The 24,884-nt window shown below is 38.2% G+C and overlaps 1 protein-coding gene across 3 annotated transcripts in view; it reads right to left on the reverse strand.

Annotated features, from left to right (window-relative positions):
• Positions 1-24,884, reverse strand: part of VPS13A (vacuolar protein sorting 13 homolog A) — a 171,713-nt gene that overhangs the window by 129,571 nt on the left and 17,258 nt on the right. For all 3 annotated transcript variants that reach the window (XM_063455026.1, XM_063455025.1, XM_063455027.1), the window contains exons 2-7: positions 5,337-5,380; positions 4,884-4,926; positions 2,919-3,014; positions 1,877-1,978; positions 1,313-1,422; positions 368-427 (exon numbers count right to left, since the gene is read on the reverse strand). In XM_063455026.1, the coding sequence (XP_063311096.1) occupies positions 368-427; positions 1,313-1,422; positions 1,877-1,978; positions 2,919-3,014; positions 4,884-4,926; positions 5,337-5,380 (455 nt within the window). The remainder of the gene's footprint in view (positions 1-367; positions 428-1,312; positions 1,423-1,876; positions 1,979-2,918; positions 3,015-4,883; positions 4,927-5,336; positions 5,381-24,884) is intronic.

The raw sequence follows: 24,884 nt of genomic DNA on the forward strand, positions 1-24,884 counted from the left end.
CAGTAATGTAAGCCCCAAATAGAAAAGTGTATTTATTAACCAAAATGTTTAAAATGCAGGCACTCTTAGAAAATGAACAGTGTTTTTTACTGTGCAAAGGAAGCAGACACTTTGTTGAATCCACTGCACTGGTTAACAAGTAATGGGAGATTTAGATTTATTCATTTTGTGTTGCTTTGCAATTTGCTTACCCAGCAAGATTTGTTGCCAAGCAACCATATAGATATACAGGATATAAAAAGTCTAAAAATAATGTAAGTGGGGTTATTGATAAAAACAGTAACATTTCAAAGCAGTCATTTAATGACAGGAGGAAAGGTACATTTTTAGAGCGTTTATTGCATACGGACAAGAACAATTCCCATACCTGCAAACTGAGATTCTGAAGAGATACTCCAAATGACAGAGGACATTCAGGATTAGTCATCTTTAAAACATAGGAGAAATATATTATAAATACCCATTTAAGAAGATACATCTGTGTACAGCAAGCCGAACATGGTTCCCATTGAGTTCGCAGAGTATTTTCATGTATTGCACACTAAGTGAACAGATAGGTAATCTAAAGTTTATGTTTTTCTATGCTATAAAACCAACAAAAAAAAAAGAGAAACGTCGCCAACAGCATAACTTATGAGAGTGAGACATATCCTGGAACAGAAAATATTCTTCATATAATGTGCTCTAAGCTGGCAAATGTTGCACATATATGGATTTACCTACCTAACTATCATGTATACTATTACATAAAACAAAGCAGCAAGCATTTGTACTATTAATAGTACAGAAACAAATAAGAGACAATTGAAGATCGATCTATATATAATATTGAGGAGAGCAAAAGATCCATACTTTAAAAAGTCCGGCATTGTTATTATTCAAGATTCATGGAAATCATTGCTTCAAAGCACATATAATGACACAAGAAGCAGGTTCTATATAAAATAGACTGCACATCTGATAGCAGTCAATGTAAACTAAATGGCTAATCTACCGTTTGTCTATACACCTCAAAAGGTAGTGGATCCTTTTGACACAGGCAACCTTCGGCACTCCAGATGTTTTTGACTACACCTCCCATGATGCTTTGCCCGCAATATGGGTGTAAGAGCATTATGGGGGATGTAGTCCACAACATCTGGAGTGCTGAAGGTTGCCTAACCCTGGTCTAGGCAGACAAATTTTAACCCTTTCACCACCAAAACCAAGACACACACACTCTGAGTAGGGTGCATTTGTGACAAATTGTTTGCAGCAGTGTGATATTTTTTTTTATAATTAAGTGTGGGTGGTGTTAAGGCCGCTTACTTACATCATCTTCATAACGGATGTGAATGTTCGAAATCTTCACCTGAAGATTCTTGATGACCTGAGTTACTAATTTCTCTACAAAAGTGTCCTGCCTTTCTTCTTTTGGTTTTTCTAATTAGGAAAAATTTAGGCAGCATTAGATAGCTATTAACAAAACAAAATATACATATGTATCACTCTTCATGTGGAAAAAGATAAAGGCAGTCCCTAATTATGCTCATTAACTTACTATAATCTATTAGCACTTATACAGGACAAACATATTCTACAATTACAGGGGGCATACATAACAGAAACGAATTGACAGCCAACACATTGACATTATAAACATACATACATAAGAGGTGAAGAGAAGTCTGCTCAAATGAGCTTACAAACCTATGAACCAGTATCAGATTTATTTTATTTATTTTTTATTAAATTGCTTGTATAGATTATTATTAGACAGATAAAACTAGGCCCCTGAAAAGCCAGCAACTATGTGTTATGAAGAACTACAGCCACGTTAGTGGGAATCCAGACTCAGGCAAGCTTTTGGGATAAGATATGCTCTTCGATTCCTTACCCTGATCAGCAACCTTCTGTTTCGCCTCTTCAATGCGCAGAAGTTCCCTTTGTTTGGCTTCCAGGAATTGCTTCTCTTCTTTCTCTGCATCATATTTTATGCCTAAATAAGATAACAAAAATGCAATAAATTACTGATAATATATATTAGTTGCCCTTACCTTTGAAAAACATTTTTCTAAATTGGAGGCCGGTGACAAGCTGAGAGCATCAGCTGAGGTGCTCAACCCATCACTGGCACCCTCAGAAATGATCTGTCTAATTATTATTATTATGACGTTTTCCCATTTTATTGCCAACATTAGTAGGAAGCACCTTTTCTTTGTGCCTGTAAATACCCCATTAATCCAGAAGGTTTCCTAAAATAGGTTTCCAGTCATATACTTTGCTGAAATATATTTTAGCCAGTCATTATACAAAAACACAATCAATATATATAACACAAGCCAGCCCTTAAACATTGGTACATAATCAAAACTCCAAGATCTCAAGTTTGAAGTGCTGCAGTTCCAATTCAGATTGTAACACCTGGTAGCCGTTTCTTCCATGTTTCGCCCATTATCAGGGCGAAACATGGTAATATAAGGTGTATCAGCGCAAGGAACTTTTTTATTTTAAAGGTAAATGGATATTCTGGTCCCTCGGCCATGGTGAATCATTTCAGGCTCAGCTTCTTTTGCAGGGTAGCCAGTTAGAGACTGGGAGGATGAGCAGTAATCATTTCATTGCCTGCACTGTTGTTACTATGTGTTTTTTGTGATTTGTTTTGGTTAACACTCACATGGTTTAAATGTAGGAGTTAAACGCATGATGTTTGCACCATCTTTAATGACACACATGCAATTGATTATGTAAATTCAACTGTATTTGTGTATGGTATTTGCACTGCTGGTATGTATTAAAACTGCAATCAAACTATATTTGTGTTTGGTATTTGCACTGCTTTGTTATGTATTAAAATTGTAATCAAACATTTGTTTACAAATACATACATACATCCACACAACAACAAAAATATAAATTTTAATGACTTATACACTTACTAGCTATAGGCACTATAAGTAAATATACACCATCCAAAATGGCCTCCACTGGTTGGGTGTAAAGATTCTTCCAAGGGATTTTAAGGTCGAGTTTTTCTATAGAAAAGGTGAAAAAAATAAACACTTAGCTTGATTATTCATTTAAAAAATGTTAAGAAACACAGTCTAATGTTAAACATAAAATGTAAATTATAGATGACTTTGGCCACTAAATGAAAAATACATGCATTTGGAGGTTTTATTCATTTTGTTACACTTAAAGGGTAACTCCAACCACCATGACCACTTCAGTGATTTGATGTGGTCATGGTGGTAGGAGCCTCAATATGCAGTGTTTGCACTTGTGTGCTGGGGGAAAGTTGTACATATTTACATCTGTCATCAGTGCGATCTGCATGCTTGCAACAGATGTAATAATCTTCCCCCTTGTAGGTGGTCTGTCTGCAAGTAGAAGATAGCAATCCCCTTCCTCCCTTGCAGTATGGAATCCCTCTGGCCTCCCTCAGTAACTTAAATATGATTTAAAAAAAAAAAAAATTTAAATATAATTTTTCTCCCCCACCAGCACAGATTGTGCACATGTGCTCTGAGCTGGCAAATGTGTCCAATCACAGGCTTCTCTGATTGTACCATGAAAGTGCAGGGATGTCAGGATGGAGTGCGGAAGACAGCGCTGGGAGCTTTGGAGTAACCCTTAACTAAACTGCAGCTGATTTGATGCAATTAGGCTATAGTCCCTGACCACCAGAAATTTGATACAACTGTAACTGTCGGTAAGTGCTTTGAGCAACTGGTTCATTTCTTTATGTGCCACATACTTAGTTTTTACTTCAATTAAAATCATAGTGGAAACTTTCTTTATTGGAGTGACTTAAAATGAAAAGTCAGACAATGTTAAGGTCTTTTCATCAAAAAACACAAAAAACAAACATCAAACCAATTGCCTTAACATACTTTTTTATGCCTTTTGGGGAGTTGTAAATTGTCTTTTGTATACATAATTTATTTTAGTAGGTATTTACACATCTTTATTGATAGTGTATTAGATAAACAAATAGCTTAAAGGGACACTATAGTCACCAGAACAACTACAGCTTATTGAATTTGTTCTGGTGAGTAGAATCATTACCTTCAGGCTTTTTGCAGTAAACACTGTCTTTTCTGAGAAAATGCAGTTACATTACTGCCTAGTGATAACTTCACTGGCCACTCCTCAGATGGCTGCTAAATGTGCTTCCTTAACCCATTAAGGACACATGACATGTGTGACATGTCATGATTCCCTTTTATTCCAGAAGTTTGGTCCTTAAGGGGTTAAGCAGTCCTGCCTAATGTGCATCACTACCATTCAGTGTCTCCACCCTCTGCATGCAGACACTGAACTTTCCTCATAGAGAGTCATTGATTCAATTTATCTCTATGAGGAGATGCTGATTGGCCAGCGCTGTGTTTGAGTTGAGTTGTGTTGGCTCTGCCCCTGATCTGCCTCCTTGACAGTCTCAGCAAATCCTATGGGGAAGCATTGTGATTGGCTCACATAATCACTTCTGATGATGCCAGCAGACATGGGCAGAGATAGCAGCTGCAGACCTGAATACAAGTAAGATTTTACTATATTTTTGGAAGCAAGAGGGGTTCAGGGGGGCTAGATGGTGGTTTTAACACTATAGGGTCAGAAATATATGTTTGTGTTCCTGACCCTACAGTGCCCCTTTAACTGTATGAATGAGATCAACTATTAGGGAAGTTTTTTTTTGGTTTTTTTTTTTTAACCATTTCACATCTAGTAATGATCCTGTGTACGGATTAGTTCACAGATAAATGTGAAACCTTTAAACCACTAGCTATACATAAAAGAAGTTATGCCATTATGCAAAATTATAATTAGAATTGATGATTATGTATATTTTGCAGTTTTAGAACCAAGGTAAGTGAGGTGGTACACATTTGCGTTTTTAAACTCACCAATATGGCCGGCTTTCACTTTAAATGGCACATCCAGCTGACTCTGAAAGGGAGAAAACAAACTCAAGTGATTTGGAGTTGCGTCAAATCATTCATCAAAGGTCAACTAGCTTACTCCAATCTGTTCAAAAAGGAATAGCACAGAAACCTGGATTCTAGTGATCCGTAAACAGAGAAGCAATGCTGGACAAAAATACAGAATTTGTATTATCCAACATTACTATGTAATAACAAACTACAGTATTTGCTTACAGATTAATAAGGAGGACTCATTTGGGAGATTTCACTTTATTGTAAAAGTGTCACTTTATTATAAAATTTATATTTTAAAAATGCATTTTTTTTTAAACCTGCATCTCTAGCATTGATACAAAAGAAATGAAAATATACTTTAGGTAACAAAGTTTTAGGATATTGATCCGTTTTCTTGACAAATATTGAAAATGTTCTTACCAGTGCATTTTCTTTAATTTCTAAATTCTTCAATGCTACTGCACCTATAATCGAAATAAAACAGGGACACTTTTTAGTAATTTCTAATTACCGTATATAGAATAGCATAAGCAAATATAGTATTTATGCATTCTGCTTAATTGGGAGCTCGAGATGTCATCACTATTTATGCAATTGCATATATTATGGTGCAAGGAGCTGTTCTAAGTTAATCAGAAGTGTAGTAATTTGCAAAAACATCTGCACTTCTAAGCTAACCTCATATCTGATTATGTCACAGTGCAAATGTACTTTAACGCACTGTTTAAAAAGATTGTTCTATGAAAAAGCCTTAGCTGTAGATGCATACCTATCAACTTTGGGTCAAAAAGAGACTTGTCACCAACATAACTGGAAGCTCACCCACACATGCCCGACCGAAGCAATCACAGAAAGATCCCCCCTCCCTGCATTGATACACGCAAAAGAGGTATCCAAATAATGCTCATCCACAACCTGTTTCCTTAGATGTCCACACCTCTACTCTACTCTTAACGAACGGTCTACAACACACCGTAGAAATCTCCTGTGTCAAGAACAATGCCCAATGTACATGCGTGACCAAATATCCAATATACCAGTACCACCACCTAACCGATTCAATGTTAAATACCGATATGGATGACTTGGACTCTACCTCTATGTACCATTACTCTACCCCTAAACCTGTCACTGTTGTCAACAGATGTAACAATTGTTTATTGTAGATTTATGTAACAAAAATAAAAAAACATTGAAATTAATAAAAAAAAAAAAAGAGACTTGTCAGCCAGGCATGACTGCTCAGAAGGCTGAATGGCCATAGCAATGCTCAACCCCTCTGTGGGCAGCACGTGAGCAGAAATTCTACCCATGTGCTGAATGTCCTCAGTGCACTCTTAGTGCAGCACTTAAAAGCCCATAGAAAAGATCAGATACATTAATTGCCCCCCCCAAACAAATTATATGACCCCTACAGTAGCAGAGAGGGGGCTCATGATATATTCCTGCCTTTCTAAGTTATATTCCCTCCTCTTTACCCATGAACAGCATGCTGTGGATTCTGTCTGGGATCTCAATGAAGGCATAACCAAAAATATTTACATGAAATCCCACCATGCTACCTAGCTAAAAGAGGGATGTGCACAGAAGTTCTGTTCCACAGTACCCCTTTTCCAACAGTTACCCAGGGGGCACCACCCCCTTTACCCTAAGTAGCTTGGCAGATATCTTTACTAATGAACTTTCTTTTTAATAGCAGTAGCCTAATATAAAATAAAACAAAAAAGTCACTAGCATCCTCCTGACCCTTTCACCACTTGTGGAGATCTCAGAGTAAAGAGCACCACATCCGAGGCGTCGGCCCCCAAACTCTGCCTAGCAACGCCTGTGCTATGCACAGATATAAATTATAAGAATCCAGCATTATCAATATATAATGTGATAAAGTGCATGGTGTGATCAGTGAAGGAGTCTATATTTCCCCTAGATTTCTAGAGAAGCATATGACATTTAACCCCAGGGGGAGTATGTGTAGTATGCAAGATAAAATAATGTTATGGGCGCCTGAGGTGGAGCATTTGGAGAGTAAGGCGGGCCTGTGCTCCACTCCTCGGTTTACAAGCAACTGGGAGACATAAGGTCCAGGCCAGGAATGCAGGCTGTCTCCAACCCATTGCTCAGCTGCAGCAGTGGGAATAAACCCCTCCCGGCTGGGCAGGTAAGGGGGATTGTTGGTTTCTTCTTTGGAGGTTGGAAGCAGCAGGCTGGTTTGGATCACTGGAGTGAAGAAGTATAGCAGTCAAGGTGACTGAGCACTGGAGTGCAGAAAAGAGACAGAAAATGAGCTTTTTGGAACATGTGTTTTGTTTAGTTTTACCCTGGATAGATAGGGAATGAAATGTCAGTAAGCGCCCAGACAAGCTAGGATTTTGTTTACAGGGACTTTTGATATACTGTTTCTTTTGTTTTTAAAATAACTCCAGGCTCTTTATTGGGAACTCCACACCGAAGGCAGCATCAAAACAAAAGAAACAATATATCAAAAGTTCATGTAAAATGAAGTGAACGACTGGCCATGAAGGCTGTTTCTCATGAATGAGAATCACACATGAGAGTGAATGGAAAGGTCTGTGGAAGACAAGTCATGTTGCAGAATGCAGCAACTATCAATTATCTGACAAGCACATCAAGAGTCAGAGTGGGGGTATTGGCATATTAAGCTCTTATCAATCCAATATGTTTATTTGTTTCCAGATACAGCACATGGTTTGCTTCAAAAGCAAAATTCTGAGACTTTAAAGGGGATGGTAAGGTAAGATAAAGAGAAGGGAAAATATAGAAGGGTGAAAAAAGACATTAATTTGAATATAAACATACGAGGATAGAAGGGGCTGCTCCAGATAGAACATTAGCTACCCTGGGGTTGAAATTGTACATGAAGGATAAGGGAAATAATATTGTAATCCCTAGGCAAAAGGGAAGAAAAGAGAGAAGAGAGCTGAGAGGAAAGAAGAATATAAAGGTATTAATTGCACACTTTCCTGGTCCAGGGTCCTGCGACGGCAGCAGGGTCAATATGAAGACTATTTATAGAACTTCATATTACGGAATGAATGTTGTAATAGCAAGCTGGCGGATGAGCTTCTCCACGAGGCTCAAATCTATGGGGCTGACTGGAGAAGGTATGAGAGAATTTGTGTGTTGGATGTTATTGGAAGGGGAGCTTAGAGGGAAAGAGGGTGTGGGGGGAGTCGTGGTAGGATGTCATTAAATATATTATCTATTAACGCAAGGGGCTTAAATTCCGGACAGAAAAGAGGCTATCTGTATAAATTACTTACTGACAGTAAAACAGATATTGGGTTCGTTCAAGAGACACATTGGGTTAATTCTATGTCCAATTTATGGAACTATAAAAAATTCCCAGTAGTCCATAGATCCAACTTGGCCGGGAAAAATAAAAAAAGAGGGGTGGCAATCTTCTTTTCAAGTAGCTTGAAATATGAGCTGATACATGAGGAGACTGACCCTGGTGGCAGGTTTCTTATAGTGATAGTTCGAATTAATGACATTTTGTATACTTTAGTAAACGTTTATGCTCCAAATCAATCCCCATATAGATTTTTGGGAAATTTGATGCAAAAGATTGATCGCGTATTGTCTGGTAGCCTAATCATCGGGGGGGACTTTAATTGCATCATAGATGATAAAATAGATAGGAATAGAATCAAGTCGGCTTATATAGATGCTAAGCAAAGAACAGGCCTATCAATGATGCAGACTATTTTGGCAAAAAACTGTTTATTTGATGCCTGGAGAACGTCTAATCCAGAAGCGAGAGATTACACGTTTTTTTCAAATGTCCACCAGACATATACTAGAATCGATTATTTTTTGGTAAAACCTGAAACTTTGGAGCGAGTTAAGAAAGTGTCAATTGGACCTATCACATGGTCCGACCATGCACCTGTAAGTTTAGTTATAAAAAATAATCCCGAATATAAAGGTAGAGACAAATGGAGACTTAATGAAAACCTATTAAAATCAGAAACTAATGTAGATGTATTACGCACTCAGACCAGAGAATTTTTTGAAAGTAATGATACAGGGGATGTCTCCAATGCCATACTATGGTGTACTTTTAAATCGTATATGAGAGGATGTCTCATAAAAATGGGTGCCATTATAAAAAAAAAAGAAAGGAAAGGAGCTTAACGAGCTTTATATTGATTTGGCAAAACAAAAACGATTACATAAACTCACCATAGATTATAAAATTTTGGAGGATATTAAAGAGACTAGGGGAAAAATCTTAGTAAGAACTCAAGAAAAGATCAATAAAGCTATGTTAACTCTAAAGCAGAGATGGTATTATGGAAACAATAAAACAGGGAAAAGTCTTTCAAATAAATTAAAAAATAAGAATAAACTTCAATCTATAAACTATATAACAGTTGGAAGTAAAAAAATGTTTTCTCCAACTCAAATAGCTAAGGCATTTGAAGACTATTATAAAAGCCTATATAATATAAAATTTAATGAGCCATCTGAGGGCGAAACAAAACAGTTTCTGGATAAACTGAGCTTACCAACAATATCAGTGGAGAATCTGAGTCAACTAAATGCCCCCTTTTCTATTCAGGAGATTAGCAATACCATTAAAGCACTAACAGCAGGTAAAGCACCAGGTCCAGATGGCTTCTCCTCAATCTTCTATAAGAAACTAAGTGATATAATATCTCCATATATTTTAAGAACATTTGAAGATATTGCTAATCATAAAGCCATCCCAACGGAACTGTTCCAGGCCTCTATAATACCAATCCCTAAGACAGAAAAGGACCCTACGTATACTTTAAATTATAGACCAATATCTCTTATCAATTTAGATATTAAAGTATACTCTAGAATTCTGGCCGATAGACTAAAACAAATCATACCCAACATTGTACATAAAGATCAGAGCGGGTTTGTAGAGGGTAGGGGCACATCTGATAATATTAGGAAATTACTGAATGTCCTATATCATGCAGACCAAAGCTTGTCTCCTTTTGCGGTGGTTGCCCTCGATGCCGAGAAAGCTTTCGATCGGGTTAATTGGAAGTACATGGAGGAAGTACTGAGGGCCTTCGGCATCGAGGGTTACTTTAAGGAGTGTACAATGGCGCTATATAAAGATCCTCAAGCCAAAGTATCAGGATATAAGTTTCAATCAAATTGGTTCCCTATTAGAAATGGGACGCGACAGGGATGCCCTCTGGCACCCCTGTTATATATCCTTTCCATAGAACCGTTGGCAGCCGCGATCAGACAGAATGAAGACATCAGCGGGCTAAAAGTGAATAAGATGGAGAGTAAGATTGCATTATATGCAGACGATATTCTACTGACCCTAGCAGACCCTATTAGCTCTATCCCAGCCGTATTTCGGCTTATTAACATGTTTGGTATACACTCAGGCTATAAAATAAATATAAATAAAACACAAATTCTGATAAAAGGCCTAAGCGGACCAGGTGTAGAGAAACTCAAAAAAGATTTTAAATGTGATTGGGAAGCAAGAAACATAAAACATTTAGGGGTAAAATTTTCTCTAGATTACAGAGAAACTGGAGAACTTAACTATACGGATATTGCCATTCACTTTAGGAACACCTTAAAAAACTGGCAGGGATTGGAACTCTCTTGGCTGGGTAGGATTGAAGCAGTAAACTTCTATCTCCTTCCTAAGTTGACATTTTTATTTAGTAATCTCCCGTTGAGGGTGTCATACCAGACGATACGCGGTCTTCAAAGGCAATTTTATGGCAAGACAGGAGGCTTCATATTTGCTTTATCTTTCTTTACTGAACCTTCCAGCAGCAAAGGAACAGTTAACAGTAATGTAAAAAGTTCAACCAATCAGATAGTATAACAGTATTATATGATGTCATCAAACTCCTCCCATATCCTCTTTCTTTGCTGCTTGCCTCCCAGGTGAGTCTACTCCAATTATATTGCTGTATCATTTAACCTTTAATACACTATTTCAATTAAAAAATGTCTTACAATGGTCATATATCTTTAACACTTTATTCACTTATCACTTTAACAACACTTTCTGTGGAAACATTTATGCTCTATTTATTTTAATTTCATTCTATTCAATCTTGGACTACTTTGTCAATTTCCTATTAAACTTTATTTAGGTTTCCCCTTTAAATCGCAGGAGGTTTTTCCTCCTGCGACTCATTACTGCTTTTTACTATTCTCAGTTTCGCGCCCTCGCGTTACCCCGCCCGTTCGCATCAGCACTTAGCAAGTGCATTGTTTCCCGCCCTTTTGCTGGCGGCGGCCATTTTATTCGCATTCCAGCCACCAGAGCAGCGATCAACTCGCCTGACTTCGGATCTGGTAAGTACTATTTTCCTCTTCTGTTATAGCACCTTAAAGTGCTAATACCTGAATTTCTTTTAGTGATTTCCCCCCCCCCCTTTTATTTCCTTCTCAGGATTTTTTCCAACACCTGCTGTATTATCATTGTTGTTACTAAATAAAGGAAGGCTTTGTGGGTGACCCCACCATTTTATTTTCTGCCACTTCATTGTATAGAGTGTCTTTAATATCAATTCTTAAGGTGTTTTTAACACCAATATTACTGTTCAGGGTGACCCCCTTATACAAATGCACTATAATTAAAGTGATACAACACTTTAATATCAATTCTTAAGGTGTTTTAACACCAATATTACTGTTAAGGGTGACCCCCTTATACAAATGCACTATAATTAAAGTGATACAACACTTTAACCCCTTAACGCCGTTACGGCGTGCTATGCCGTCACGGGTTAAGTGGGCTTTAACGCCGTTATGACGGCATAGCACGCCGTAACGGCTTGCAGCCCCAGGAGGTAAGTTATACTTACCTCCGCCGCGATCCGCTTCGGGAGGACTGCCTCACAGCCCAGGCAGCCCTCCCACGGCAAATGAGGCCCCCGGGGGCCATGTGATCGCTCTCAAAGAGCGATCACATGGCCCTCTATAGCTGGCTGTGGATATGCCAGCAGGGGGACTGTTTGAAATATCAGACAGTCCCCCTGCTGGTGGGAAGAATTAAAAAAAATAATTAGACATGTGTAAAAATAAAATAAATGCATTTTTATATATATATAATATGTATATATATTATATATATAATATATATACATATTATATATATGTAACGTCATACAAAGTGTATTTTAATATTAATATAAGTATATATATTAATATTAAAATACACTTAGAATGACATTACATATATATAATATGTATATATATTATATATATAATAGATGTACATATATATATTATATATAAATACGTATAATTAAAATAATAAATAAATTAAATAATAAAATAAATAAAATATTGAAACAAAATTTAATATAAATTATATATGCATATGTAATTTCATTCTAACTGTATTTTGTTATTAATATATATATATATCGGTAACAAAATACACTTAGAATGACATTCTATATATATCTATCTATATATAAAATGCAAATAACCGCAAATATATATATATAGATAAATACATATAATTACATAAAAGATTACATCAGTATACACGTAGAATTTAAATACCTATAAATGCATATATATTAAAATTCTACATGTATATTTAAATAATCTTTTAACGTAATTATGTGATTTGATTAATTAAAATTTGATTGACATGCATGACAACACAGGGAGAAAGTGCAGAGAAATTAATTTGCAAGCACTATATTTGACCCTGTAACTCTCCAAGACACCATAAAACCTGTACATAGGGGGTACTGTTTTACCCGGGAGACTTCGCTGAACTCAAATATTCGTGTTTCAAACTGGTAAATTGTATTACAACGATGATATTTTAAGTAAAAGTGACGTTTTTTGCATTTTTTACAAGCGAACTGCACTTTTATGGTCTATATTATTGTTGTAATATGTTTTACTGTTTTAAAACACTAATATTTGTGTTTAGTGAAGTCTCCCGAGAATAACAGTACCCCCCATGTACAGGTTTTATGGTGTTTTGGAACGTTAGAGAGTCACATATAAGGCTTGCATTTCATTTTTTTCACATTGAAATTTGCCAGATTGGTTATGTTGCCTTTGAGAGCGTATGGTAGCCCAGGAATGAGAATTACCCCCATGATGGCATACCATTTGCAAAAGTAGACAACCCGAGGTATTGCAAGTGGGGTATGTCCAGTCTTTCTTAGTAGCCACTTAGTCACAAACCCTGGCCAAATATTCGTTTTTTGCTTTTTTCACACAAAAACAAATATGAACGCTAACTTTGGCCAGTGTTTGTGACTAAGTGGCTACTAAAAAAGACTAAACATACCCCACTTTCAATACCTTGGCTTGTCTACTTTTTCAAATGGTATGCCATTATGGGGGTAATTCTCATTCCTGGGCTACCACACCGTCTCAAAGGTAACATTACCAATCTGGCAAATTTCAATTTGAAAATGTAATGTTCTATATTTGACCCTGTAACTTTCCAAAACAACATAAAACCTGTTAATGGGGGGTACTGTTGTACTCGTGAGACATCGCTGATTACAAATGTGTGCATTTTTTTTGCAGTAAAACCTAACAGTATTATGACATTCACAGTTAAAATGTCAGACGGAAATGCAAATTTAAAAAAAAATCTTATTTTCTCACATTTTTTTTACTTTTATTCATAATAAATGATGTTCCATATATGAATAGTTAATGATAGATTAAAGCCCTGTTTCTCCTGAACAAAATGATATATAATAAGTGTGGGTGCATATAATTTGAAAGAGGGGAACTACGGGTGAACAGACACATAGCGCAAATTCCAGTTTTTGTTTACGTTTTGTTTTGATCAGAACGTGCACTATTGACTCCGTCCTGAAGGGGTTAATATCAATTCTTAAGGTGTTTTAACACCAATATTACTGTTAAGGGTGATCCCCTTATACAAATGCACTATAATTAAAGTGATACAACACTTTAATATCAATTCTTAAGGTGTTTTAACACCAATATTACTGTTAAGGGTGACCCCCTTATACAAATGCACTAGAATTACAGTGATACAACACTTTAATATCAATTCTTAAGGTGTTTTAACACCAATATTACTGTTAAGGGTGATCCCCTTATACAAATGCACTATAATTAAAGTGATACAACACTTTAATATCAATTCTTAAGGTGTTTTAACACCAATATTACTGTTAAGGGTGATCCCCTTATACAAATGCACTATAATTAAAGTGATACAACACTTTAATATCAATTCTTAAGGTGTTTTAACACCAATATTACTGTTAAGGGTGACTCCCTTATACAAATGCACTATAATTAAAGTGATACAACACTTTAATATCAATTCTTAAGGTGTTTTAACACCAATATTACTGCTAAGGGTGACCCCCTTATACAAATACACTATAATTAAGTGATACAACACTTTATTACTACTCAGTGGTGAACCCCACTGTCTATGGTTATAATTAAGTGGTTAACCCCACTGTTTACTATCATAGTGGTACAACCCACTTGTGTATATTTTAGTGGACAACCCCACTAAATATTGAGTGCCGCCTACGTATTAAACTACACAAATATTTTGGGTGACCCCCATCTATACTCTGAAATAATTTTGGGTGAACTCCATTCTTTCAAATTAATATACTTAACTGTTTGGCAACCGCTCTAAGACATACCATGTCTGACAATAATGAGCCCGCTATATCCCAGGTACTCAGAGCCTGGTTGGTTTCAACCATTGCAGATTCCATCCCCAAGGCATTAGCAGCCTTTCATGAGAAGACTTCGGCCGAAGTCACCCCTACTGCACGTCAACTCTCTGATTCCGAGGACTCTCAACCCTCGGATCAGGAGGTTACACGCAAACGCCCCTGGAAAGGGGAGAGTAGGTCTGCGGGCAAGGGCAAGGCTCGTGCCAAGTCCCAAAAATTGATTGCCACTCGCCCCGTTCAAGCTAACTTTAACCCCTTAGAGGGTCTACATCCCACACGTTAGACGGGGTTGACGATTATTTCCTTGGATATTCTGGTGAGGACCCCTCGGCGAATGCGCTAGGGGATACCCCATCGGAATTTGTCAAGGAAACCTCTCTCACACATAAAGATCTAGATGCTATACTACCTAATCAAAAGGACCTGATTCAGACATCCTTCTGGATGCTTCGGGTGATCCTTTATTTGACCCCAGGGTCATCAGACACCCACGGTCGGCAGAATGGCGTCCACCAGAGCACATTTCCAACTTTTGTAAAATGTGGTTATGCAAACCACTGGACAAAGAAATTAGGGCAAAACTCAGAGCCGAGTGCCCTCGACCGACCATTCCAAACAAGGTAGCTCTCACGCCAGATTTGACCCAAACACAGTTAGAGAGTGGGCCCAGAGAGCCTTATGCTTACTAGGCAACGCTAATGTGGCCATGTCCACTGAGAGACGCTAGGCGGCATTGTACAAACTGGATGCAAAATTAGCCGATCTGAGCTCCCGAGAACTGGGACCAGAGGCAATGGATTACTGTTTGGGGACTCGTTCATGAAAGACCTTTCCAAACATGTAGCGGTGTTCACCACCCTAAATAAGGCCCAATCCTCCTTGCGCAGGGATTTTCGTTCTCAGTCAGGCCGTTTTTTCTGGGAGAGCTGGACGTTATAGAGGCCGAACGTACAAACTGGAGGCAAAATTAGCCGATCTGAGCTCCCGAGAACTGGGACCAGAGGCAATGGATTACTGTTTGGGGACTCGTTCATGAAAGACCTTTCCAAACATGTAGCGGTGTTCACCACCCTAAATAAGGCCAAATCCTCCTTGCGCAGGGATTTTCGTTCTCAGTCAGGCCGTTTTTTCTGGGAGAGCTGGACGTTATAGAGGCCGAACGAACAGCAGAATCGCCTTCACAGGCTACAGGCCTCGCCCCTCTGAAAACTATTGGCAATCGGGACAACCCCGACCCTACCACAGGCAACTATTCACTAATAGAGGGTCTATCCGGGGACGTGGATCTGCCTTCCTATGCGGAAGAGCTGCTCCAGGTAATAAATCTCCCTTCTTTCAATGTACCTATAGCAGGTCGATTAACCAGTTTTTCCAACAGTGGGAATTACTTTCTCAGGATCTATGGATCCTACACACAGCCCAAGGGTTCAAATAGATTTCCTTTCCACCCCTTCCAGGACACCCCACCTACACCACTACAGATGTCTGCAGCAGACAACCTGACACTACAAACCGAACTGCGCAAGCTAGTAAAAAAAGAGCCAATAGAGAAATCCCCTTTCCCGCATACTTTTCTAAGCAACATTTTTTTGGGGGGCCACAAAAAACTGGAGACCTACGCCCAATTATCAACTTAAAAAAAAAAAAAACCTGAATCACCTTGTCAGGTATCGCCACTTCAAGACGGAGGGCATCCATCTACTCAGGGACCTCCTTTGCGTGGGAGATTGGTTCTCCAGCTTCGATCTCAAAGACGCATACCTCACAGTTCCTATTGCTCGCAACCATCGAGCTTTCCTTCAATTCCTCCGGCAAGAGGAAGTCTGGCAATTCACATGCCTCCCGTTCGGACTATGCTCCGCACCATGATGTTTCACGAAACCAGTGATGGCGCTACTCCGATCACAGGGGATTCGATCCATCATATATTTGGATGACATCCTGATAATGGCACAAGACATTCGCAAATTGTTATCAACCCATCAGATTCGCTTACGCGATCTGGCCCATACTATAGGCCTACTGTCCGCCTCTATCCAAGCCATTTACCCAGGACCTTTACACTACCGAGCCATGCAACGGCTCAAGACATACTACCTACACCGTTCCACCTCCTACGATCAGTACATCCAACTGACAGACGAAGTTCGTATAGAACTTCACTGGTGGCTTCACAATATGGAAGCCTGGAATGGCAAAACCATCTTCAGATCACAACCAGATTTCATTCTGGAATCCGATGCCAGTCTCCTGGGATGGGGCGCCACATGCGCCCAAGGGTCCACAGGGGGACTTTGGTCCCCATCCGAACAAGCACTGCACATCAATTGTTTGGAATTGATTACATGATCTTTCGCAATTCGCAGTTTCACGAAAGACTGTTTCAACTGTAGTACTGCGCATGGACAACGTCTCTGCAGTGCGCTATGTGAATCGGTTAGGAGGCTCCCGATCCAAGCTACTATCCGATCTGACCAAAGATCTTTACCAATTCTGTCTAGAACGGAACTTATCTATCAGAGCGGAATATCTTCCGGACACGGACAACCTAGTCGCGGATTGGTTCTCTCGCCATTGGAGGGATGTAAGCGACTGGCAATTAGACCCCCGCGTGTTCCACCAAATTCATTGCCTTCGCGGGCCCCTTACACTGGACCTGTTTGCATCCCGTCTGAACCGCCAGACGGAAGCCTTTATCAGCTGGCTCCCAGACCCCAGTCATGGGCAGTCGACGCCTTTCTACATCCTTGGCCGAAAACAGGAGCCTATGCGTTCCCACCTTTCTCCATGATCCAATGCACCCTCTACCGGGTCAAAGCCCTAATAGTGACGATAGTCATTGTCACTCCACTAAGGAGAACCCAGACTTGGTTTCCAACCCTGTTAGAATTATCAGTGAACTATCCAATTCTTCTACCTCGATCACCCGACATCCTTAGGAACCCAACAGGGCACTTTCACCCACTCGCCCTTCAGGACCGGCTTCAGCTTGTAGCTTGGACCGTTTCAGGGGATCTTGGAACGTCTCAGGACTTTCGGAGACAACTCAGGCTCTCCTATGGGACTCCTGGGCCCCAGGCACTAGTCGAGCTTACATCGCTGCATGGAAGACATGGGTCAGCTGGTGTTTGGAAAGGGACACCGATCCCTTTTCAGCACCTCTGACGATCATCCTAAATTTTCTGTCTACCCTATTTGATCAAGGTAAATCCTATCGATCAATTAATGTCTATAGATCCACTATCTCTGCGGCCCATAATCCCATTGACAATGCGTCAATAGGGAAACATCCTTCAGTCTGTAGACTTTTACGAGGGATCAGGTTAGCCAGACCCCCTCTTCCTAAATACTCCTGTTTCTGGGATATCACTCAAGTCTTTTCCCTTTTAGAATCCTGGACCGCTAATGAAAATTAGCGAACACAACTAATTCTTCCTCCGTATTCTACCTTACTTTCCTAATAGACAGTCACTCTGCGTGGCACTCTGCGTAAGGCATTATTTAGATGCCACCACCACTCTACGCCCCCCTACGGGACCCCTCCTCGTATCCGCACCCACCGTCGCACGGTGGATCAGATGGATACTAGCGCAAGCAGGCATTGACTCAAATTTTGGCGCATATTCAGTCAGAGGAGCAGCCACATCCTCAGCCTTTCGCGCGGGAAGCTTCCTCTCAGACATTTTGTCATCTGCAGATTGGTCCAGAGAGTCCACATTCCGTACATTTTATTTCAAACCTATGACACATGCTGCATCTTCTATCATATAGGAGCGTTAAAACAGCAAATATGAAGCCTCCTGTCTTGCCATAAAATTAAGGATTATTCTAGCTTTAGTGACTGAATAATCAAAATTTTATTAACGACAGGAGGCGAATATTTTCCCCCCCTTCTTTATTTTCACTTTTTAACACCCGCCCAGGTAAGTTACTATGCATTCCAGTCTACTGGTTACACACACTTTATACACCATCTGCCATAGGTTCACGCCATAACACTTCTAATCTAGTGTTTGAAATATTCAATATTATATTCAAAGAGTAACTACAATTTGTTCTTAACATACATGCCATAAATTGCATTCACCTAGTATGAGAACCTATACTCTCACGTCTCTTCTCTATTCCCTTAGTGTGAAAAATACCTACCTTTGTATATACGGCTCCTTCAAGCACGCTGAAGATTCCACATGTTGACTACTTCAGGACTCCAACTTAGTCCGCAGTTCATCGTTACAGTTTACACGGTTGACACAGACATATCATCGACCACAGCAAGAAAGAGGATATGGGAGGAGTTTGATGACATCATATAATACTGTTATACTATCTGATTGGTTGAACTTTTTACATTACTGTTAACTGTTCCTTTGCTGCTGGGAGGTTCAGTAAAGAAAGATAAAGCAAATATTCGCCTCCTGTCGTTAATAAAATTTTGATTATTCAGTCACTAAAGCTAGAATAATCCTTAATTATCAAATTACATTTGGCAAGATAGGAGACCTAGAGTCTCATTGGAAATATTACAGAGAGACTGGAAAGAAGGGGGGATTTGTTTCCCAGACATACAGAAAATATATATGAACAATATGGTAGCACACCTAATTAAGTGTGACAACTTTACAATGGCCAGACCAAATTGGTTAGATATTGAAAAATCAGATCTTGGGGACATGGAACCTTTATTGCTCTGGTGGTGCGATAGTGAATTTTTAAAAAATATAAGATCTAGCAACCCGATGAATAACTCAATGATTTATATCGTTAAGCACCTGAAAAAGAAATACGGAACAAGATATATATCAACAAATGCCCCATTAACAACCCTAAAACTTTATATAAAGGATATAAATATCCAAGAATGGGAAAATGGTGGAGTAAAAAGAATAGCGGAACTTTTAAACAACAATAAAATGTTGCCATTTCCAACTCTACAACTCAAATATAATCTCCCTTCGAAGGAAATATTTAACTACCTAAGAATAAAATCCTTTACTATGGGAAAAGACTTCTCGGAAAGTTCCCCAATGGACCAGTTTGTAGAACTTCACTATAAAAAAAAATTGCCTCTAGATATAATCTATTCGCAAGAAGCCAAAGGCAGATAGATAAAGCGCCAGCAATGTATAAATGGGAGCAAGAACTTCATTTTTCATCCTCGTTGGAGGATTGGTTGATGGGTGTACAAGCAGTAAAAAGATATATACATGGGGTAAATATACAGGAAGTGTACTTCAAATTAGTATACCGTTGGTATTTGGTACCTACCCGCCTTCATAGATTCCAACCCACACTCCTGCCAGATTGTTGGAGATGCGGTAGGGAGTTAGGTTCATTCTCCCACATCTGGTGGGACTGTGAGGAGTTGAAACCTATGAAAATAATTCTAGCGGAATTGGTAGAATTTATGTTTGAGGTTCGGACTGTGATCACACCTCAAATGTTTCTGTTTCATTTAGACATTCCAAGAAGTAATATAAAACTAAAAATTCTTTTGATTCATATCTGTATGGCAATAAAAATAGTGATTGCCAGAAACTGGAGAAATATGGGTGCGTTAAATTGGCAGGATATATGCATACAGATTGACTATCAACGTAACATGGAAGCTGGGATAGCCAAAATATCAAAAGAAAAATATAATGAAATCTGGGCCCCTTGGGTTAGATTTATTAACTACAAATTGTACCCCCCCCCCCGGCCCCCCTCATAGAGATAGCTACCCGCAGACAGTAGAGAGAATGGGACGTACGTTTGGACATGATGTAATGTATGTATGGTATCTTTGTATGGCTGTAGATACAGCAGAATACTGGTAGAGGTCTATTAGAAGCACGGTCCGTTTGCTATTTATAATTATCAATATTAATATTATTCTTATTATTAGTATTGTTATTGTATTACTATTTCAAAGTATCTTTTTGTACCGTGTTTAAAATTATATAGATGTAAGGTGTATCTGTACTTGAATGAACCTTTTTTTTTTTTTTTTTTTTAAATGAAAATAAAGATTTATATATATAAAAAAAAGCAAAATTCTGAAACAATGTGACTTGCAAAAAAATAAAACAAATGTATATATGTGTGTTTGTGTCTGCGTGTAATGTAATTTTATATATATATATATATATATATATATATATGACACACACACACACACACACACACACACATCTATACATACACACACACACACACACACACACACAATCTCACAAAAGTGAGTACACTCACATTTTTGTAAATATTGTATTATATCTTTTCATGTGACAACGCTGAATAAATGACACTCTGCTACAATGTAAAGTAGTAAGTGTACAGCCTGTATAACAGTGTAAATTTGCTTTCCCCTCAAAATAACAACACACAGCCATTAACCCCTTAAGGACTGGACTTTTTTTGCGATGTTGTACATTTGCGACCAGGCATCTTTTTACACTTTTGTGGTGTTTGTGTTTAGCTGTAATTTTCCGCTCTCTCATTTACTGTTCATATACAAATTATATATTGTTTTTTTCAGGACAAAAGGGGCTTTCTTTACATACCATTATTTATATAATCTCATGTAATTTAATTTTTAAAAAATGAAAAAATATGATGAAAAATTGAAAAAAATACATGTTTTTTGACTTTTATGTGAAAAATCTTTTATTCATCTACAAAAGCGAATGAAAAAAACTGCTAAATAGATTCAAAATTTTGTCCTGAGTTTAAAAATACCCAGTGTTTACATGCTTTTTGCTATTTTTTTTGCATGTTATAGGGCTATAAGTACAAGTAGGATATTGCGGTTTCAAAACATATATTTTTAAAAATTATCAATAGTGACATTGTAACACTATTATCTGTCATAAATCGCTGAATAACACCCCACATGTACATATTTTTTTTAAAGTAGACAACCCAGGGTATTCAATATGGGGTATGTCCAGACTTTTTTAGTAGCCACTTCGTCGCAAACACTGGCCAAAGTTAGCGTTCATATTTGTTTGTGTGTGAAAAAAGTAAAAAACTAAATTGAACGCTAATTTTGGCCAGTGTTTGTGACCAAGTGGTTACTAAAAAAGACTGGTCATACCCCATTTGCAATACCTTGGGTTGTCTTCTTTCGCAAATGGTATGCCATCATGGGGGTAATTCTCATTCCTGGGCTACCATACGCTCTCAAAGGCAACGTAACCAACCTGGTCATTTTCAATGTAAAAATATTTGACCCATATATTTGACCCTGTAACTTTCAAAAACGCTATAAAACCTGTACATGGGGGGTACTGTTATACTCAGGAGACTTTGCTGAACACAAATATTAGTGTTTCAAAACTGGAAAATGTATCACAACAATTATATCATCAGTAAACGTGCTGTTTATGTGTGAAAAATGCAAAAAAAGTCACTTTCACTGACAATATCATCGCTGTGATATGTTTTACTGTTTTGAATCACTAATATTTGTGTTCAGCAAAGTCTCCCGAGTAAAACAGTACCCCCCATGTACAGGTTTTAGGGTGTCGTAGAACGTTACAGGGTAAAATACAGTGCTAGCAAATTAAATTCTCTAGACTTTTGGCCTGGGTTGGCAGGCAGGTCCCTTAAATTGCAATCAATAAAATAACTTAATTATGTAAAAATATTACATAAATACGCACGTAGAATTTAAATATATATGCATATGTATACACTGTGTGCAGAATTATTAGGCAAATGAGTATTTTGACCACATCATCCTCTTTATGCATGTTGTCTTACTCCAAGCTGTATAGGCTCGAAAGCCTACTACCAATTAAGCATATTAGGTGATGTGCATCTCTGTAATGAGAAGTGGTGTGGTCTAATGACATCAACACCCTATATCAGGTGTGCATAATTATTAGGCAACTTCCTTTCCTTTGGCAAAATGGGTCAAAAGAAGGACTTGACAGGCTCAGAAAAGTCAAAAATAGTGAGATATCTTGCAGAGGGATGCAACACTCTTAAAATTGCAAAGCTTCTGAAGCGTGATCATCGAACAATCAAGCGTTTCATTCAAAATAGTCAACAGGGTCGCAAAAAGCGTGTGGAGAAAGCAAGGCGCAAAATAACTGCCCATGAACTGAGAAAAGTCAAGCGTGCAGCTGCCAAGATGCCACTTGCCACCAGTTTGGCCATATTTCAGAGCTGCAACATCACTGGAGTGCCCGAAAGCACAAGGTGTGCAATACTCAGAGACATGGCCAAGGTAAGAAAGGCTGAAAGACGACCACCACTGAACAAGACACACAAGCTGAAACGTCAAGACTGGGCCAAGAAATATCTCAAGACTGATTTTTCTAAAGTTTTATGGACTGATGAAATGAGAGTGAGTCTTGATGGGCCAGATGGATGGATTGGTAAAGGGCAGAGAGCTCCAGTCCGACTCAGACGCCAGCAAGGTTGAGGTGGAGTACTTGTTTGGGCTGGTATCATCAAAGATGAGCTTGTGGGGCCTTTTCGGGTTGAGGATGGAGTCAAGCTCAACTCCCAGTTTCTGGAAGACACCTTCTTCAAGCAGTGGTACAGGAAGAAGTCTGCATCCTTCAAGAAAAACATGATTTTCATGCAGGACAATGCTCCATCACACGCGTCCAAGTACTCCACAGCGTGGCTGGCAAGAAAGGGTATAAAAGAAGAAAATCTAATGACATGGCCTCCTTGTTCACCTGATCTGAACCCCATTGAGAACCTGTGGTCCATCATCAAATGTGAGATTTACAAGGAGGGAAAACAGTACACCTCTCTGAACAGTGTCTGGGAGGCTGTGGTTGCTGCTGCACGCAATGTTGATGGTGAACAGATCAAAACACTGACCGAATCCATGGATGGCAGGCTTTTGAGTGTCCTTGCAAAGAAAGGTGGCTATATTGGTCGCTGATTTGTTTTTGTTATGTTTTTGAATGTCAGAAATGTATATTTGTGAATGTTGAGATGTTATATTGGTTTCACTGGTAAAAATAAATAATTGAAATGGGTATATATTTGTTTTTTGTTAAGTTGCCTAATAATTATGCACAGTAATAGTCACCTGCACACACAGATATCCCCCTAAAATAGCTATAACTAAAAACAAACTAAAAACTACTTCCAAAAATATTCAGCTTTGATATTAATGAGTTTTTTGGGTTCATTGAGAACATGGTTGTTGTTCAATAATAAAATTAATCCTCAAAAATACAACTTGCCTAATAATTCTGCACTCCCTGTATATTTGAAGTCTACGTGTATATTTATATAATTATTTATGTCATTTTGTATATGGACATATGAATAGTTCGTATTCTTTTTATTTATTTATATATACATAGATATATATACAATTTCATTCTAAGTGTATTTTGATATAAATATATATATATTAATATCAAAATACAGTTAGAATAACATTTCGTATAGATATATAATTTTTTTTTAATTTTTATTATTATTTTTAATTTTTTTAATTTAATTTAAATTATTTATTATTCGTATTTTATAATAATATATATATACAATATATATATAGTTATTATATATATTATATATATACGTGTGTAAATTAATTATAAGTGTATTTTTATATTAATATATGTACATATTAATATAAAAATACACTTAGCATGGCATTATATATATGATATATAGACATATATTATATAGGTATAATATATGTCTATATATCATATATATATACACATATATAATAATATTTTTTTTTTATTACCTTTCACTTTAAATTTTTTTATGATTTTACAGTTGCAGGGAGACTGCCTGTCAGCACAGACAGTCCCCCTGCAGGCAGAGTCTAGGACACCTATTGTGACCATGTGGTCGCCCTGTTGGGCGATCACATGGCCCCAGGGGTCCTAATCCGCCATGGGGAGACTGTCTGGGCTGCAGGCAGTCTCCCCACAACGGGAGCAACGCCGATCGCCGCCGGGGGAACGACGGCGATCGGGTAAGTACATTTTAAATTTAGGACGGTTCAGGACCGTCGTCGGTCGGCAACGCAAAAATGCCGATGACGGTCCTGAACCGTCTTGCGTCCTTAAGGGGTTAATGTCTAAACCGTTGGCAACAAAAGTGTCTTTTCATTCAAAACAGTGCCGGGAGATACATTAGGAATTATACCACACTAGAGATTGGAGTGTGACTATTACCCCTGAGGAAGTCCAAACTTTTGGCGGACGCAAAGGCGTAGGGTTGGGCCACTGTAGGAATATAGTTTTATTATTTATTTATTGTGTTGGTTTGTTTTTATTCATAATAAATTGCTTTTGATAAT

This window comes from Pelobates fuscus, chromosome 5 (assembly GCF_036172605.1).
Source record: "Pelobates fuscus isolate aPelFus1 chromosome 5, aPelFus1.pri, whole genome shotgun sequence".
Classification (NCBI taxonomy): Eukaryota; Metazoa; Chordata; class Amphibia; order Anura; family Pelobatidae; genus Pelobates; species Pelobates fuscus.